The sequence below is a fragment of the Peromyscus leucopus genome, chromosome 5 (genome assembly GCF_004664715.2).
Source record: "Peromyscus leucopus breed LL Stock chromosome 5, UCI_PerLeu_2.1, whole genome shotgun sequence".
NCBI lineage: Eukaryota > Metazoa > Chordata > Mammalia > Rodentia > Cricetidae > Peromyscus > Peromyscus leucopus.
The window spans coordinates 64,083,776-64,101,806 of NC_051067.1; the positions used below are offsets into that span (position 1 = coordinate 64,083,776).

Sequence of the window (18,031 nt, forward strand, 5' to 3'; positions counted from 1 at the left end):
GCCCTAGGTCTAATGCACTGTAGTGTGTGTGTGTGTGTGTGTGTGTGTGAGACCTCCATAAGGCTAATTGCATGAAAGGACCCAGCAGCTCACTATAAAATAGAAGCTCCCCTGCTGGGCAGTGGTGGCGCACGCCTTTAATCCCAGCACTCAGGAGGCAGAACCAGGCGGATCTCTGTGAGTTTGAGGCCAGCCTGGGCTACAGGGAGAGTTCCAGGAAAGGCTCCAAAGCTACACAGAGAAACCCTATCTCAAAACAAACAAACAAACAAACAAACAAACAAACAAACAATTAGAACCCCCTTACTCTTGGCAGTGCCTCTTTTCGATAAGAATCTTTCCTTGTTGCTGTGGGGATCCCCTTCTCTCATTTGCTGGGGGGACTTTATGGATGAGTCACCTTCCTGAGCCCTTGAGCAACCAGGGCAGTAGCACCTCCGGGTACTTGCTGTTCTCTGCAGCTCACGACTGTCACCCTGCCAGTGAGAAGTCTGGCCAGGGACCAGTTCTGTTTTTTGATTTTCAATGGGTTTCCAAATGTCAAACATAAAGTCAATTAGGTGATTAGAAACACACAGGTGCACAGGAATCTCACTCAGCTGTGACCCTGACGGCTTCCTAAGGTAGGGCCGGTGCTGGGTTTCCAGTCCAACGTGAGCACCTCCGGAGCCTGGAGTCCAGAGCCCCCCTGGTGCTTTGCCCTCTTGTTAAAGGCCAGAACATAAAAAGCCACCACAACCAGGCTGGGTACATACCAGCGGGCACAGGGGCACGTGAGCTAAAAGATGCCAGTATACACCTTCCAGAATGATCGAGAGGACTGGTGGGGAGGTTTAGGGAGCAGAGGCACCTGTGGGCAATGCTAAGGGGGGGATAACCAGGCTGTTAAATAGTCTGCTTCACCGGACAGAGCCCCTAGAAATCTCCAGTCATTAACCCCACACAGGCTTGTCCTAGATTTTACTATCTGCAGTAACCTTGGCCACTGGACCCTAGAACCAAGGATAAGTAAAATGAAAGTCCCTCCTGAGACTTCAAGATGAGCTGTCCTACATAAGAGACTCGTGATTTGATCATCAGGCAGGAGAGGCCACAGACAGGAGAGGCCACGAGCTGGGTAGGAAGGTCACCCACAGGCTCAGTGGGGTGACATGGGCCTTGGTTCTGACATCGTGGCGTAATTATTACCTACCCGGGGCCCCTTCTCACTCTGAAGTGTGTTCTGGGGTTGGTATGCTCACCCAATGACAACTACAGGCAACCAACCAGAGGAGTCGAAGTGATAGAAGTGGAGAGATGGCAGCCGGAGACTCCGGGAGAGGAGACAGGGCCCTACAGGGAAATGGGTATGAAGTCCTAGGTCTGGAATATAGGAAGAATTCTGAGACGGGTCACACTGAGCTGTGCAATGAAAGCTGCAACACAGTTACTTGTGTTGTACGGATTTTGTTGGAACTTTTAAGACCTTAGAGGCTAGATGGCCCAGTTGATAGTGCTTGCCTCGAAAGCACAAGGACCCGAGTTCAATTCTCAGCACCCACAGAAAATGCAAGGCATGGTGATGCACACTTGAAATCCTAGGGCTAGGGAGACGGAGGCAGGGGGGTCCTTGGGGTTCATTGACTAACCAGTCTTACCTAACTGGTGAGTTCCAGGCCAATAAGAGAATCTACCTCAAAGGGGGTGGCCAAAGCTGCTCCCCAGCCTTCACATGCACATGTGTACAAGCAGGCGCACACATATTAATGGCACATAAAATCTTATGCTTAGATGATCCTTAAATTCTTTACTCACAGTTTGCAGTGTGCCATGCAGGTAGAAACTGAGAGAACATCATTACAGGGGAGGATCTTGGGAGAAAGACGTGCTGTGAGCAGTCTGCTTCCCACAGGGAGCAGGCGAGAAAGGCCCACCCATCTACACAAACCTAGAGAGTCAGGGCTTATGACAATCACCTGGAGAGTTTGGAGGGTCCCCGTCAGAAGTCAGGTGAAGTAGAGGAGGGTGGAGACTGAACGTCAAGATTGAAGCTACTATACATTGGATCTTTATGTTTTTAAAATTTTATTTATTCATGTATCTATTTTCTACTAATTTATTTATGTGTGTGTGTGTGTGTGTGTGTGTGTGTGTGTGTGTGTGTGAGAGAGAGAGAGAGAGAGAGAGAGAGAGAGAGAGAGAGAGAGAGAGAGAGAGAGGGAGAGGGAGGGAAACTTACAAGAGTTAGTTCTCTCTTTTTACCATGTAGGTCTCGGGGATTGAACTCAGGTCATTAGACTTGGTTGCAAACACTTTCATCTACTAAGCCTCCTCACCTGCTTTGTACTTTGGATATTGAATGTCCCTCACTAGCCCATGTGTTAAAGCCTTGGTCACCAGGGTGGTATCATTGGGAAGATGGCTGTGAGATCTTTAGAAGGGGAAATACTATGGGACGTCATTAGGTCACTGGGGACACGCCCCTGAAGAGGATTTTGGGATCCTGGCCCTTTCTCTTTCTTTTCTTGTTTCTTGTGGATGAGGTTGCTGATTTTTTTTTTTTTTTTTTTTTTTTTTTTTTTTTTTTTTGCTTTGCCATGTACTTCCTACCATGGTTTTTGTCTTGCAACAGGTTTCAAAGCAAGGACCAACTGATCATGGCCTAGAACCTCTAAAGCTGTAAGCCCAAATGACCTTTCATCTTTATAAGTTGATAATGTTAGGTGTTTTGTTATAATACCCCAAAGCTGACAAACAATTTCTATTGTCTCTTAAGACTGAACATGCTAATTCCTTTAAAAAAACACCAGTTTTACTTTATTTATGTTTGCGTGTCTATGTCTGTGCATATGTGTGGGTACTTGGGAAAGTCAGAAGAGGCTGTCAGAAGAGATTTCCCGGTGCTAAAGTTACAGGTGGTTGTGAGCCACCTGACAAGGTTCTGGGAACTGAACTTTGGTCCTGGGCAAGAGCAGCAAGCACTCTTAACCACAGAGCCATCTCTCCAGTCCCATTACTGTCTTGACAGAATCTTGTTTTGCTGTTTAAAGTGGCTGGGTGACTTTGACTATGTGGGAATGACCAGAAGAGCCTGAGGCTGCCTGCGGCTTTATCAAGGGGCAGAAAAGACACACAAAGTAATGGTGTGAGATAAAAGAGCTGTGCCCTTGTGGGTTTGATGTTCTTGTTGTTCCATGAAAAGTCACTGGTTTTGAAGCCAGAGAAACAAAGTTCAGGAGTTACTACTGGTTTGTGGTTCTTTTGGCATGAGTGGGGCTACCGAATGCTCCCCTGCAACGATCTGGGAGCCAACGATAGCATTTGGTTTTGATTTACTTCTTCAAATTGCATCCAGGGTCAACAGGGCTCCTAGAGTAGTGGGAATCAGTCTGCAGAGTTCTTCAGAAGCTCGTCCGTCTCAAGGGCGCTGCTATGTTGTCGGGCTGGGTGTTTATTTGAGTGTTATAAATACCCAGTGTCCCGTTTGACCCCTACTGTCCACACCATCAATGTGGCTATTTATATGGCCTTTCTGAGTGTTGGAGCATGCACTGTATAGGGCCAGGGAGGAAAAGATGGCTGGGAGACTAGACGTAGGAAGAGGATGAAGTCAGGAAGACACATGCCACAACAGACGTAAGAGCTGGGGAAGAAAAGTGCCCCGGCCATCTGATCAGATCTGGCTTGGGCACTGGTTCAGGTGGAGAACAGTTAAAGGTAGATGTGGGGCCAATCTGTCTGGAAATTGGTGTTCTCGGTCTGGGGAGATAGCAGGTTTGCTGAAGTACTTGCCTGGCAAACCTGAGAACCTGAGTCTGATCCCCAGCACCCATGTGGAAAAAAAAATCAAGGTGTGGTAGTGTAGTGCGCGCTTATTTCAGCAGTGTGGAGGCAAGGCAGGCAAGGCTTGCGGGCCAGGTTAGCTTCTGTGGGGAATTCTGGGTCAGTGAGGGACTCTGACTCAAAAGAAAAAGGCTAAGTGCCTGAGGAATGACACCCGAGGCTGTCCTCTGGCACATACATGTACACACACACACAGACATACACACACACACCACACAGACACACACACACAGACATACACACACACCACATAGACACACACACAGACATACACACACACCACACAGACACACACACACCACACAGAGACACACACACAGACACACACACACAGACATACACACACACACCACACAGACATACACAGACACACACACACACCACACAGACACACAGACACACACAGACATACACACACATGACACAGACACAGACATACACACACACACACAGACACACACACACAGACACACACACAGACATACACACACACCACATAGACACAGACACAGACACAGACATACACACACCCCACACAGACATACACACACACCACACAGACACAGACACAGACACACACACACACACACACACCCCACACAGACATACACACACACCCCACACAGACACACACACACCCCACACAGACACACACAGACACAGACACACACCCCACACAGACACACACAGACACAGACACACACCCCACACAGACACAGACATAGAAACACACAGACACATAGAAACACACAGACACACACAGAGACACATACCCCACACAGACACAGACACACACTTCACACAGCAACAGACACACCCCACACAGACACAGACACACACACACACAGATACACACCCCACACAGACAGACACACACACAGACACAGACACACACCCCACACAGACACAGACACACACCTCACATACACACAGACACACACACAGACACCCCCCCCCCACACAGAGACACCCCCCCCACAGACACACACCCCACACAGACAAACACAGACACACACACACACACACACACCCCACAGACAGACACAAACACACACAGACACAGAGACAGACAGACAGACAGACAGACACACACACCCCTAGAGCCAGGTTTGGTGGAATAAGGTTGTAATCGCAGCTACATGGGAGTGTGAGACTGGATGATTTAGAATTTGAGGCTAGCCTGGCCTATGCAGTTGAGTTCAAGTCCAGCCTGGGTTATCTAGTAAGATGTTACCTCCAAACAAACAACAAACAGACACAAAACAAAATCATCCACCTATGTGATACAGTGTTGATTTTCCCTGCTCACAGACAAATGCGCTTTTCCTCAAAGGTGACAGTCTGACAGGAACATGAGATTCCCAGAAGAGACTGGAATATGAGCTCGTGCCCTTGAAAGCCTGGCATGCTCAGAATGGTCTCCCCAGGAACCTGTGGGAACAGAGGGACCCTGGGTTCCCAGACTCAATAACCAAGGAAGAAACCTCCTCTTAACAAAGGGACATTGTTTGCGCTTCCTCGGCCTCTCTCGTTCAGTATAAAAGACTCTAATGATACTGGCTATGTCAAGGGCAGATGCTCTCTTATCTTGACAGAGGGAGACTCTTGGAGGAGTGAACTTACTCAAAGTAGAGAAAACTAAGTTATATCCATCCTGTCTGTCTGTCAGTCTCCTTTTCACAGATAAAAAGAGAGGCAGAGAGGTTAAATATGTCACAGCCTCCCCACCCCCGCCACCCACCAGGAGTGAGCAAACGGCATCCAAATTCCCACCCTTTACTTTGGAGCTCTGAGTGGATATGGAGGTCACTGGTTTACAAAGCACTGTGTGTGTGTGTGTGTGTGTGTGTGTGTGTGTGTGTGTGTGTCCATGCCAGACAAGCACACAATTACTGAGCTACATTCCAGCCCTTGATTGAAGCAGGGTCTTGCTATATAGCCAAGGCTGGCCTGGAACTCCAGGTTTCAGCTGGGGTTACAGGCATGATCCACTATGCTTAGACTGGGGAGTCATTCTGGTAACTTCTTGTGCTCTTTTCTGACATCCCCGCCCCGAGTACCTGCTCCCCAGCATTAAGGACCCTCTGCAAGGACCTGTCACCCACAGGCACTGAACCTTTGCAGCTCCACTCATCCCACATTGTGATCTGAAGGAGTGCTAAGAGGTGGTTCTTTGATCCTGTACCACCAAGGAGCAGAGGCTGTAAAATGCTAAGAATGCTAAACACATTAAGTAGCGTTTCCTCTGGCATGGAGAGAGGGTGTGGTTTCCAAGGAGAACAGACAAGCTGGAAGAAGCGAGGCACCCAGCCAGGGCCAGGCAAGTCAGAGGGCTCTGTAGCCAGCAAATGAGTCAAAGGTGCCCAAACTGAAGCTGGACCAAGTCAGCAAGGAACAGCGTTCTTATCGCACTGAGTAATTGAGTAGGGCCATGCCGCTGGGAGTTAGCTCAGAGTTAATGGAACATTTCCTGTAAATATTATTTTCCCTTCCTGTCTCATCATCTCATAGAATTAAAAAAAAATGTCTTTACTCATCAGGGGGAGGTGACAGGAATGCATCAAATTCTGGAGCCATTGGCCTGTCTCTGAAATACTCTCAGGAATCAAGAAGCCACACTAGCTGCTCAGAGGCTGGCCAGTTACTCTGGTTCCTTTTCCTAATGCCTCAGAAGGGATGCTAAAGCACTCCTAATTGTACATCTAAGCACACATAAAAGGCCCCCTAAGTGCACATCCAATAAATAAGAAATGCTGCCTACTGAATGTGTAACAGTCCTTCCCAAAGGATAGCTTTCATTCAATCCAAGCTAGCTTGGGAGTAGAAACGCCGAGTGCTGATTTATGGATATTGAACAAGATTCTATTGGGAGGTCCTTGTGAGTCACACGTTTCAAGCTGGTCTAACTTTCTCAAAGGCCCATTGAGTAAGCATTTTTTTTTCTGTTTTCTGCTTATCGTGCCTCTGATGACCAGAAGTCAGACTGGTCAGTCTGTCCACAGGTCTGAAGGTTGTAAAACAGACGGATTTCACCCAGAATCCTGGTACTGATAGGGAATTGAGTCACCCTGGTAGGGAAGACAGCCACCCACACCTCCTTGACAGAGAAGGAGTGATGATGGTCACAGAGATTAAAGCAGCTGTTATTTCCTCAGGCTTTGATCTAAGGAATGTGGGGCCCTACCCTACAGAGGGAGCCCCTTGTGAGACAGATCTAGTTAGGTGCCGCTGTAAGACCCTGGTTCTCTCAGGTTGACTCAGTAGGGCCCTCCAGTAAATGACATTTACTTTGCATTCAAAGGCTTCAGGAAAGAGACAAAATACTCTTGCTCGTACTAGCATAATTGGCAGAATGTGTAGGACAGCCAATGTCGTGGCTGCTGGGCAGTTTGCAGGATTTGATGTACTAAGTCTCAGTGATTGACCACAAGTGCAAACTAAGATGTAACCTGAGATTGACCCCAAGGGCCCAAGCATCCACTGGGTACTATTCCATCAATCCCTGCGGCCAAGAAGGTTCTAATTTAGGACATGAGCACCTAGGCAGTGAGTTATTTCTACACACGTGTGCACACATGTCAAAGGTGATTGGCAACTGGGTGTGCACACATGTTAAAGGTAGTCAGCAACTGGGATGAAACAGGAGACAATAACCTACGGAGAAGCAGGATTTTTCTTCCTTGGCCACCATGGTCTTCCCATTCGTTATTCATTGCTAAACTAAGACAGAAGTGTGCGTGTGCATGTGCGTGCGTGCGTGCGTGTGTGTGTGTGTGTGTGTGTGTGAGAGAGAGAGAGAGAGAGACAGAGACAGAGACAGAGAGAGACAGACAGACAAACAGAGAGACAGAGAGAGAGAGAGAGAGAGAGAGAGAGAGAGAGAGAGAGAGAGACAGAGAGAGAGAGATCCCCTCCTGCTCTGATTCTACATTAATGTATGTAAAGACGAACAGGACTACTGCGGACTGAGCAAAGAGAGGACCAGCAGCCAAAGGGCCATTTCTAAGCTACGGTATGTGGTATGTGAGTATTGACAGGAGCTGAGAATCTGGGAGGCAGGCTGAGGCTAGGAGGGAAAACTTCACCGGGTGAAGGCTGTAAGCAGTATTCCCTCAGAGTGCATGGAGGGCCTCCGTAAAGGCTCATACAACATGGTATAATGTGCTCTCAGAAACTATCATGTATACAAGCCGGGGCATCGCAGCGGGGAGTGTACACCTATGATAGAGTGCGTTCACTTTAAAATCCTGCTTGTTTCCGCTCCAGGGCCTTGGGAGGACTAATCTGTGCTGGCATCTGTGCTAGTTAGTATTTTTGTCACCTTAACACCAGCTAGGGTTATTTGGGAAGATGGAGGCTCAGATGAGAAACCACCTCTGGATGGCCTATAGGCAGGATTGTAGGGCATCTTCTTGATTAATGAGTGGTAAAGGAGGCCCAGCTCATGGTGGGCCGTGCCATCCCTGGGCAGGTGGTCCTGGGCTGTATAAGAAAGCAGGCTGAGCAAATGAATGGAAACACATGAACTATGAACCAAAGGCTGAGGGGCCCCCAGCTGGATCAGGCCCTCTGAATAGGTGAGACAGTTGATTGGCTTGAACAGTTTGGGAGGCAACTAGGCAGTGGGACCAAGTCCTGTGCTCATTGCATGTGTTGGCTGTTTGAAACCTGGAGCTTATGCAGGGACACTTGGCTCAGTCTGGGAGGAAGGAACTGGACCTGCCTGGACTGAGTCTACCAGGTTGATCGCAGTCCTCGGGGGAGGACTTGTCCTGGAGGAGGTGGGAATGGGGGGTAAGCTGGGGGTAAGGGGAAGGGGTGGGAGGGGGGAGAATAGGGGAACCCATGGCTGATATGTAGAACTGAATGGTATTGTAAAATAAAATACATATATATATAAAAGAAAAGAAAGCAGCCTGAGCAAGCTATGGAGAACAAGGCAGTAAGCAGCTTTCGCCCAGGGCCTCCTCTTCAGTTCCTGCCTCCAGGTTCCAGCCCCTGGTTCTTTTCATTTAGAACTTCTGAATTCTTTTGAACACATTCAAAAGACAAAAATCAAAGTCCCCACATGTCTTATTGTTTCTGATAAAACATACTCTGAGGGGCGGAGAAAAAAAAAGCAAGAAAAGAAACCTAAGTTTTTGTTCTGCTTTAAACTGAATTGTTGTTTGTTTGTTTATTTATTTATTTATTTATTTTTGAGATAGGGTTTCTCTGTGTAACAGCCCTGGCTGTCCTGGACCCAGGTTGGCCTCAAACTCATGAGATACCCCTGCCTCTTCCTTAAATTTAAATTTTGTCATTTTATGTGTTTTTTTTGTTGTTGTTTTTGTTTTTTTGGTTTTTTTTTGAGACAAGATCTTGCTATGTGGCCCAGGATGACCTGTATTGCCTATAGCGCAGCGTGCTGGAGTTACAGGCCTTCTCATAACAACTGGCTTTTCCAGAAACCGTTTGAAATGCAGTTCATAGCTTGTATTGAGAGCTGTACTTAGGGAAAGAAGAACTGCTTGCAGGAGAGATCCAAGGGGTACACTGTAGGGTGTTATCAGCAGGAAGCGTAATTCTTTCTCCTACTCAAGCTCGGAGGCATCTTACTCTGCACTCGACCTTTCCAAAGCCATTCAGAGTGGGCCTCAGTGGCACAGGGTAGATGCTGCACAGGGTAGATGCTGAAACTGGAGTGCCAAGCTGCCTCTCATCCAGAGAACTAGGACCACACTGCTGTCCTGTCTGATCTGAGACGGCCATCAGCTCTGGACTCTTAGGGATTTGGGGAGACTTTTTTTTTTTTTTTGGTTTTTCGAAACAGGGTTTCTCTGTGTAGCTTTGCGCCTTTCCTGGGACTCACTTGGTAGCCCAGGCTGGCCTCGAACTCACAGAGATCCGCCTGGCTCTGCCTCCCGAGTGCTGGAATTAAAGGCGTGCGCCACCACCGCCCGGCTTTGGGGAGACATTTTAGCGAGCCCTATGGGAACACTTGTATGGATGGTCACAGGTGGTATAACAGAGATGAGCCCTTAGCCCTTCAAAGGAAGGGGGAGAGCTCAGCTTGCCACCGCCTCAACCTGAAGGTTGCCTCTTAGTACTATGCACCATGTGGCAGCTGCATAACTGGGTCAGAGTGTCAGCGGGGGCCTCTGCTTGCTGCTGGGTGGGAAGAGCTGCCTGGGCAGGAGAGGCAGTTGTTGCCACAGGTGCCTCCACGTACTTAGATTTGGGCACTGATCATCTCCTGAGCATCCCTGGAGGCTCAAGGTGCTGGAGATGTACCTGGCCCCAGTGCCAGGAGGGCGTGCTACCACCTGGAGGACATCCCTCACGTGTGTGCAGCGCACTCATCCTCTGTGCTTGGGAACACTCCAGCTCTCAGTACCCAGGGACAATGCAGCCATGCCAGCTACGCCCCGCCAACTTTCCCCAAGTCTGAGTGCGGGAAGCACGGATGGCCATGAGTGATGGTGCCAATCTCCAGACCCACGTGAATATCCTTGTAATACTTCCCACACGCATAGTGGAGAGTCATGGAGACAAGGTGGACCCAGGAAAGCAGCCGTGAACTCCATCTTCCTGGGAGTTTCTGACACATAGTGGGGGTTAAGAACCACTGGTCTGGAGGTACCTAGGAGGGACTTGGAGTTTTTATAAGCAAGCCTGCAATGATAACTCTCTGCCAGGTCTGTGCCCCTCCTCAGCACATGTTCCAGTGCTCTGAGTTGCTCAGAGCCTCTCCTATTTCCTACAGGCAACAAAAAAGGGGGTTTGTGATGCTAATGATGTCGGGTACAGAGAAAAAGGACTCCTCCCCAAGTCTTCCAGCAGCCGGGATTTCATAATTGTGGCTTTCATTCACTCCTCGGTTTTGTCTTTCAGCCCCATTAACATTTTGACAGACATATAGACCCCCTCAAAGCTAATGAAGCAGAAGCATCACTTGGCCGGAGGGGGGTTTGCAAGGACTGTTCCTAACTTTTTTTTCCCCCGAGATAGGGTTTCCCTGTGTAGTTTTGGTGCCTGTCCTAGATCTCGCTCTGTAGACCAGGCTGGCCTCGAACTCACAGAGATCCACCTGGCTCTGCCTCCCGAGGGCTGGGATTAAAGGCGTGTGGCCACCACCACCCAGCGACTGTTCCTAACTTTATATTCAGCTTGTGTACTCATTTCCCAGGGACCCCCAAACTGTACATGAGCCCAGAAAGGCAGCATCTGGCTGTCTCCCAGAGATTTCTATGACCAAGAACTGAAAAATTCCACTCATGAATGCCTTTTCTGGGGACCCAACTGCTATCCTTCCTTCTCTGTTGATACTGTCTCCCTCTCCTCCTCCTCCTCCTTTTTTTTTTTTTTTTTTTTAAAAAAAAGAACTTTCTGTGAATGCTAGAAGCCAAACTCAGGTCTAACTAAGAGTGATTAATTTATGTTGTGTGTCTATCTTGTGTTTTACATGTACCAAGTGCGATCTTATTACTTTCGTTAGAACTATACTTAAGAGAAATTAAGAAAAAACACCTACACAGGAACACCATGGGCAGAAGTTTCATATAGTTTCATATATAGCTGGCATGCCTTTCATATAGTTTAGAGGGAAAGATTGCATCCTGCTGTGGGCCCCAGCTAGCCACACTGGCCTCGGTTCACTCATGTTGTGGAAATCCTTGACACTCTTAAGCTCCAACTGAATACCTAAGTGCCTACTCCCCACAGTTCCCTGGGTGTCCATGGGACCCACAACTGTGAATGTCCTAAGCTATATTGTCCTCCCAGCTTTTCCCTCCCGAGGAGGGCAAGGCAGAGCGGCACATGCTGCAAGCAGGACTTTGTGAAAGGTGCTGGGAGTGTGTTTGTCATTTGTAAATAGAAAAAAAAAATCACGTGGGCTGGTTGGAAAGAGAGAAGAGGTGAGGTAAAAGAGAAGCAGGAAGGGAGTGGAGAGGGAACTTGGAGAATTAGAAAGGCCAGTGGAGAAAATACCAGGGGAAACAAAGACACAGCACAGAAGAGGAGCAGGTCTCCAGCCCGAACACTAAGGGGGTTAAAGCAGGAACCTGGGGCACTCGTCACTTCTTAAGTGCAAGTGGAAAACAGGCTTTGGAGCTCACCATACAGAGCAACACACTCCCCCCTACCCCCCCCCCACTTCTTGCTGCATCGTTCCCAGGGAACAACTCCATCGTCTGTTCACCAGCTTCACATGGAAATGACATGATTTACTGGTCAATCAAGGGAAAATTCTTCCCACCACAGGCCATTTTCCCACTACCAACTTAATGAAGAAGGTGACTAAGAGGACGGTGTTTACTTCATAGAGTGTGGTCAGCCCAGATGTGTGCACAGAGTGTGGTCAGCCCAGATGTTCACACAGTGTGGTCAGCCCAGGTGTGGACATAGAATGTGGTCAGCCCAGGTGTGCATAGAGTGTGGCCAATCCAGGTGTGGGCATAGAATGTGGTCAGCCCAGGTGTGCACAGAGTATGGTTTGCCCAGATGTTCATACAGTGTGGTTAGCCCAGGTGTGTGCTTAGAATATGGTCAGCCCAGATGTGCATAGAGTGTGGCCAGCCCAGGTGTGTGCATAGAGTGTAGTCAGCCCAGGTATGTGCATAAAGTGTGATCATCCCAGATGTGCAAAAGTATATTCTTACCCCAAAATTTTGCCATTTAAGTTTTCAATTTGTTCTGGTTTGGAAAATATTATGCAAATGAAAACAAAATTCAAACACATTTGTGTTTCCAGTGACCTGACTCCCTTTCTCTGGGGCAGATAACTCTAGTCTCTGTTCACTTCTATGATGCTATAAAGGTATTTGCCAGAGTTTCAAGACTTTTTCTAACTTTTTATATTTCATTTCTCCATGACTTGTACACGCTTTTGACCTATGATCTTACTCCAAAAACCATCATGAAGAACTCAGATTGACTTCAGGATTCAAGGGAGTTAAGGTTCCTTCATTTCACCAAAACATGCAGCCTCCCAAAAAAAGGAACATATATAATAGCTCCTCAGCCCATCTGTTCTTGGAGAATGGAGCCAAACACCCTTCCTTAAGTAATTATAACACTTTGTTTCCTTAGAGACTGGGAGAGAAAAATATTTACCCAGGAAACTCAGAAAGGATCACTGTGGAGCAATTTATATATACCTGCATTAGCATGGGATTGGTGAGCCCTCAGGCTATCAATGTTAACTCACATCTACCCCATTCCTCTCTCAAAAGAAAGCCTTAAGCCCACAGAAGAGGGCACCCTTACCTTGCGTGGTTTCACTTTATCATGGTAGTCATACTGGAAGATTCCTTTGTAGCTTAGTCCCAGCCACCATGGTATGCCTTGCTTGTCCTAGGATGTTAAAGGAATATAGGTCAACATGGGGCTGGAGAAGATAAACACAGAACAAGGGATTCCCTGCCTCAGCTGATGACAAGGGAAACGGCAGAGTCTCTGGAGTGGAAGGAAGCCCTCCCTAATTTGTATCTTAACATTGTGGATGCATGCTCAGTTACGTGAACGGCGCTGGGGACCAAGCCTGAGTTGGGCAATTGGCTCTGTTTCCAAGCAGAAACACAGCCAGGATACCTGTATTTATTTATTTGGTGTTAGCATGCACGCCTGTTCCTGTGTGTACAGGTGTGCATACACATCCATGGCCTTACATGAGAAGGCCAGGGGCTGGCATCGGTTGTCTCCCCTGCCCCGACTCTCTCTCCACCTTATTTTTTTTTGAGATACCTTCTTTCCCTGAATCTGATGCTCACTGAGTGGCTGGCACTGGTTGCTCTGAGAGCCCTAGGGTTCCCCCTACTTCTGCCTCACTAACGCTGGACATTTTACTTGAGTGCTGGGGATCTGAACTCAGGTCCTAATGCTTACACAGCACTTTACCAACTGACCATCTCCCCAGCCTCCATCTTCACCTCTTAGTGAACAAGTCCAAGTACCCTGTCCCCTGCCCCCTCCAAAGCTAGGCTGAGCCTCTCACTTGCTATAGAGAAAAACATGAAATATGTTTAATGTTTTGAAGAAAATGAATGACTTTCTGATCAAAGAAACTGCCACTGCCTGTCAGACCTAGAGAGAACCCAGGAGACCACAGAAAGGGGCTTCTTCCCTTCAGAGGGCAAAGGTATCGAAGCTGAATGCTCAAACTTGAACGGAAGTTGAACCTTCCCAGCTACACTGAGCCGGTGGCAGCAGTGACTAAGGGATGCCATCTTCCTGCTCGCCCAGGAAAAAAGCTGAATGAGGACTTTTAGGACTCACATAGCAAGACTGAAGCCAGAACATTAGTAGGATTGGATTATAAACCGTGGGCCCCTCTGTTTATACATTTTATAGGACTCCTTATCACCTGAGTGAGAACCGTAGCTCTCTTGAGGATAATTCTGAGTGGTTCCCAAATGCTAAGGCTTTACGCCAGGCACAGCAAGCAGCCTTTCCCCAAGATTTGAACTAATTTCTGCATGTGTGAATGACTTAATCAATGTCTTCATCACAAGAGTCCTGGAAACTCAAAACGAGTATGGCAGTTTGCGAATATTTGCCAGAAGGAGTTATTTCAAGGTAAGCAAAAAGATGAAAGACAAAAGGAATAAATTTTGGAGAAAAAATGATTCAAAGCTCCAGGGGTATATGACTTCTTTACAATCTTTTCTTTTCTTTTGGTGTTGGGGATTGAATTCATGGCCTTACATGTGTTTAATGTGGACTCTACCACTGAACTACCCCACCCCATTTCTAAAAAATATTTATTCATTTATTTGCAGCATGGAGGATTGCACTCAGGGTCTTGTGCATGCTAGGAAGATAGATGAATAGATAAATAGGTAGATGATAGACAGATAGATAGTTAGATATATAGATAGACAGACAGACAGACAGTTACATGTAGTGTAACATCATTATGTTGCTCCCTGTTGCTGTCTCTGGGGGGTACCTGTGCATGGCACTGATTTTACTGAATAAAACAAGATGAAACTCAGTGACACTGTGAGGTCAGGGTGCTGAACCCTGGCACAGGGGGATTCCAAGTCCCTTTTCTGGGGGTCAGTGGCCACATCCTCCTATACAACATTGCCTGGGGGGCTGGACTTCTGAGGGGATTCACCCTCCTCATCTGGAACATAAGAAGTTCCCAGAGGCTGGGTGGTCCTGCTCTCGACACTAACTTAGGCTTGAGAAAAGTGTGAATCTTTATCATCAGAAAGAGATCTTAATGTGGCACAGTGTGGATGAACTAAGTAGAATTTAGGGTGAAGCTAATGCCACATTGGATTTGACGATGCCGCATTCAAGAACACAGTCTCAGATTCTTTAAATGCTCCCAGTTCTCCTCGGAAAGCTGACTATGTGGCATCAGACCCCCCAAGAGAAACACCACATTCTGCCACAAGTTTTTGGTCTCTCTAGTTTCTTATATTTGACGGAGCCTTTCTAGTGAGAGGCCCTGAAACCCTGATTTCCCAGGATTCCTCTGAGACTGAAGGGAAGAAGAGATTTATTACATTACTTCACAAAAGAAAATAAAAGTGTATTGGAGTGTTACTCTATCAAGTGTTGGTACCCTGGGGATAAAATTCAGTTGCTCAATTTCCCCTGTCAAGCAATCTTTCTGACCAAGCCAACCTCGTCAACTCCTATTCCCCTCAAAACCTTCAGACTAAAAAAAAAAATAAGAGAATTTTGTTTGCTTGCTTGCTTTTTTTTTTTGGTTTTTCAAGACAGGGTTTCTCTATGTAGCTTTGCGCCTTTCCTGGAACTCACTTGGTAGCCCAGGCTGGCCTTGAACTCACAGAGATCCGCCTGCCTCTGCCTCCCGAGTGCTGGGATTAAAGGCGTGAGCCACCACCGCCCGGCGCTTGCTTGCTTTTTTAGGACAGCATGGGTAGACTTCAGCAACTGAGTTCACTTACCTTCACTGCATAATAGTGAACACCGTAGGTTGGGAGGGACTCCACGATACTCATGTAGCTGTGAAGACAACACATACAACAATGCATATAAGGGCTATTAGGCAGAAGTGCTGTCATATCATATCATATCATATCGTATCATATCATATCATATCATCTATATAGCTGTGTGTAATGAAGTTCTGGAGTGGTTATTAACTTGGAAATTAGTAGAAACATCCCTCTCCCTAAACATCTTTCCAAGGAGAAATCAACCACCTTGATGTATGTCCCGTTAACACAGTTTTGTGTGTGTGTGTGTGTGTGTGTGTGTGTGTGTGTGTGTGTGTGCGCATTTGTGTTGTATATATGTGTGTATGTGTTCATGTATATGCGCATCTGCAAATACAATTGTGGGTATGTATAAGTTGACGTTGGATGTCTTCCTCTATTATTCTCCACATTATTTTTTGAAACTGGGTCCCAGTTGGCATGGAACTCATTGAATCAGCTAGGCTGGCTGGCTAGTGAGGTCTGAGGATCTGCTTGCCTCCTCCTTCCAGTGCTGGCATTATATGCACACTGCCATGCCTGTTTTGTTTTTTATGTGGGTTCTGGGGCTCTGAATTAGAGTCCCTCTGCTTACAGGGCAAGCACTTTATTGACTGGGTGTCTCTCCAGCTCCCAAACACAATCTTAGTTTGTACTCAGAAGGACCACTTACTTCACGATTGCTTGGCCCCTCGTCTGGCCATTCAGCTTCTTGTAGTACTCAATGACTCTGTCTTCACTAGAATCAGAAGGAAAGGATTCTGGTATTAGAGGTTGAGCATCCCACCCCCCAAAGAAGCTAAGACTTCACTGTCCCTCCTCCTGAGAACCTCTGAGGAAGCTGAGCTGGAAACTAACCATGTCCTGAAATGACATGTGCCACTCAAGTGAAGTCTCTTAGACGTGGCGGGGATAGAAAAGCCCATTTTCTCCTCAGAGGATTTACCACTGACTGCGAATCAGTTGGATAATATTAGGTTTGGGGGCGGAGGGGCGCTGTTCTTTGCAAGATGCCATGGACTAGGAAAACATGAAGAAGCAGTTGTCACCAGTCACAGAGGATGCGGTGGCTAAACTTGCTTGGCGCTCTCTCCCTTCTGACCTCCTCATTTACAGGTCCCGTCAACACAGGATCTGGGACAGTGGGGTAATGTTGCTCCCACCCAGTGCTCTGGGCCAAACTGTTCTGAGCAGTTAAAGACTCAGGGCTTCCAAGGAAGAGAGAACATTCTGGAATTTGGGCCTGGTTAATAAAAGTCCCAGGGACACACTGGGAAAGCAGCACACTAGCTAACAGAGTGAGATTACAGCTCATTTACCTTTTGAGGTTTTACATCTAAAATTACCGGGAGATTAAATGGGCCCTTGGTGACAATGGCTAGCCAATGTTTCTCTGACAGAATGGAGTGTGGCTGGGGTAATGGTACAGTCTTCCTGGCGTAGTGACTGGTGCCAGGAAAGGTGGGAACAACGGAAGCTCCCACTGCAGCTTCCAGGGTCACAGCCCCAGCCCACAGAAAGAAAGGGGGACAGTTGTTGGCAAAAAGTCTTATGTCCCACTCCTAGGGACAACCTTAAAAGTTTCATCCTCCATAACTGTCCTACAGGTTTGACTTTGGTTCCCACTGACCCACCTGTTATTTCATCAACAAGAGGACTCCTTTAGTTTTGTATAAGAGCATCATGATGGGGAGCATGTGTGATACAAGGGTTGTACCCTCAAGACTTCATTTACTGATCTTGGGCACCCACTGTTAATGCATCACCCCCAAAGTTAGGTGGAACCCTCTCTTCCTTCTTCTGTTTTCCTGCTTATCAAGGGCCTCTATTTAATAAGATAACACCTACAATGACACGTTTGCTACTGCATAGCTGTGATCCGATGAGGTCAACTCCTAGGTCTGTGGTCAAGCCAACCAATGGAGACTCAAGCCTATTTCTTTTCTAGCTCTGGGCGAGAGCATCCCTGAGGTGGGGGTGGGGACGGAAAGCCATTACGATGTTGCTGTGAACATAAGCAAGGCTTAGGAAACATCAACAACACCGAGTCCCAAACACTGACATGCAGCTGTTCTACTGGCCTGACTAAAGGTCTCATGGGGCCCGACAGCTGCAAAACTTGCAGCCACCTCCAACCTTGTCTGGCCGCCTGCTATCTAAAGCCAGCTGGGTAAGCCACCGTGGCGACCTCCTCGCGCCTCCGCTTTTCCCACTTCCTTCTTCCCATTAAGTCAACAGGGGCCTGTCATGTGGTGACATACTCAATGCCAGCT

The 18,031-nt window shown here is 47.5% G+C and overlaps 1 protein-coding gene across 1 annotated transcript in view; it reads right to left on the reverse strand.

Annotated features, from left to right (window-relative positions):
- Positions 1–18,031, reverse strand: part of Frmd4a (FERM domain containing 4A) — a 335,717-nt gene that overhangs the window by 67,187 nt on the left and 250,499 nt on the right. The window contains 3 exon segments of the mRNA XM_028895108.2: positions 13,072–13,158; positions 15,729–15,786; positions 16,432–16,497. Coding sequence (XP_028750941.1) covers positions 13,072–13,158; positions 15,729–15,786; positions 16,432–16,497 — 211 coding nt within the window.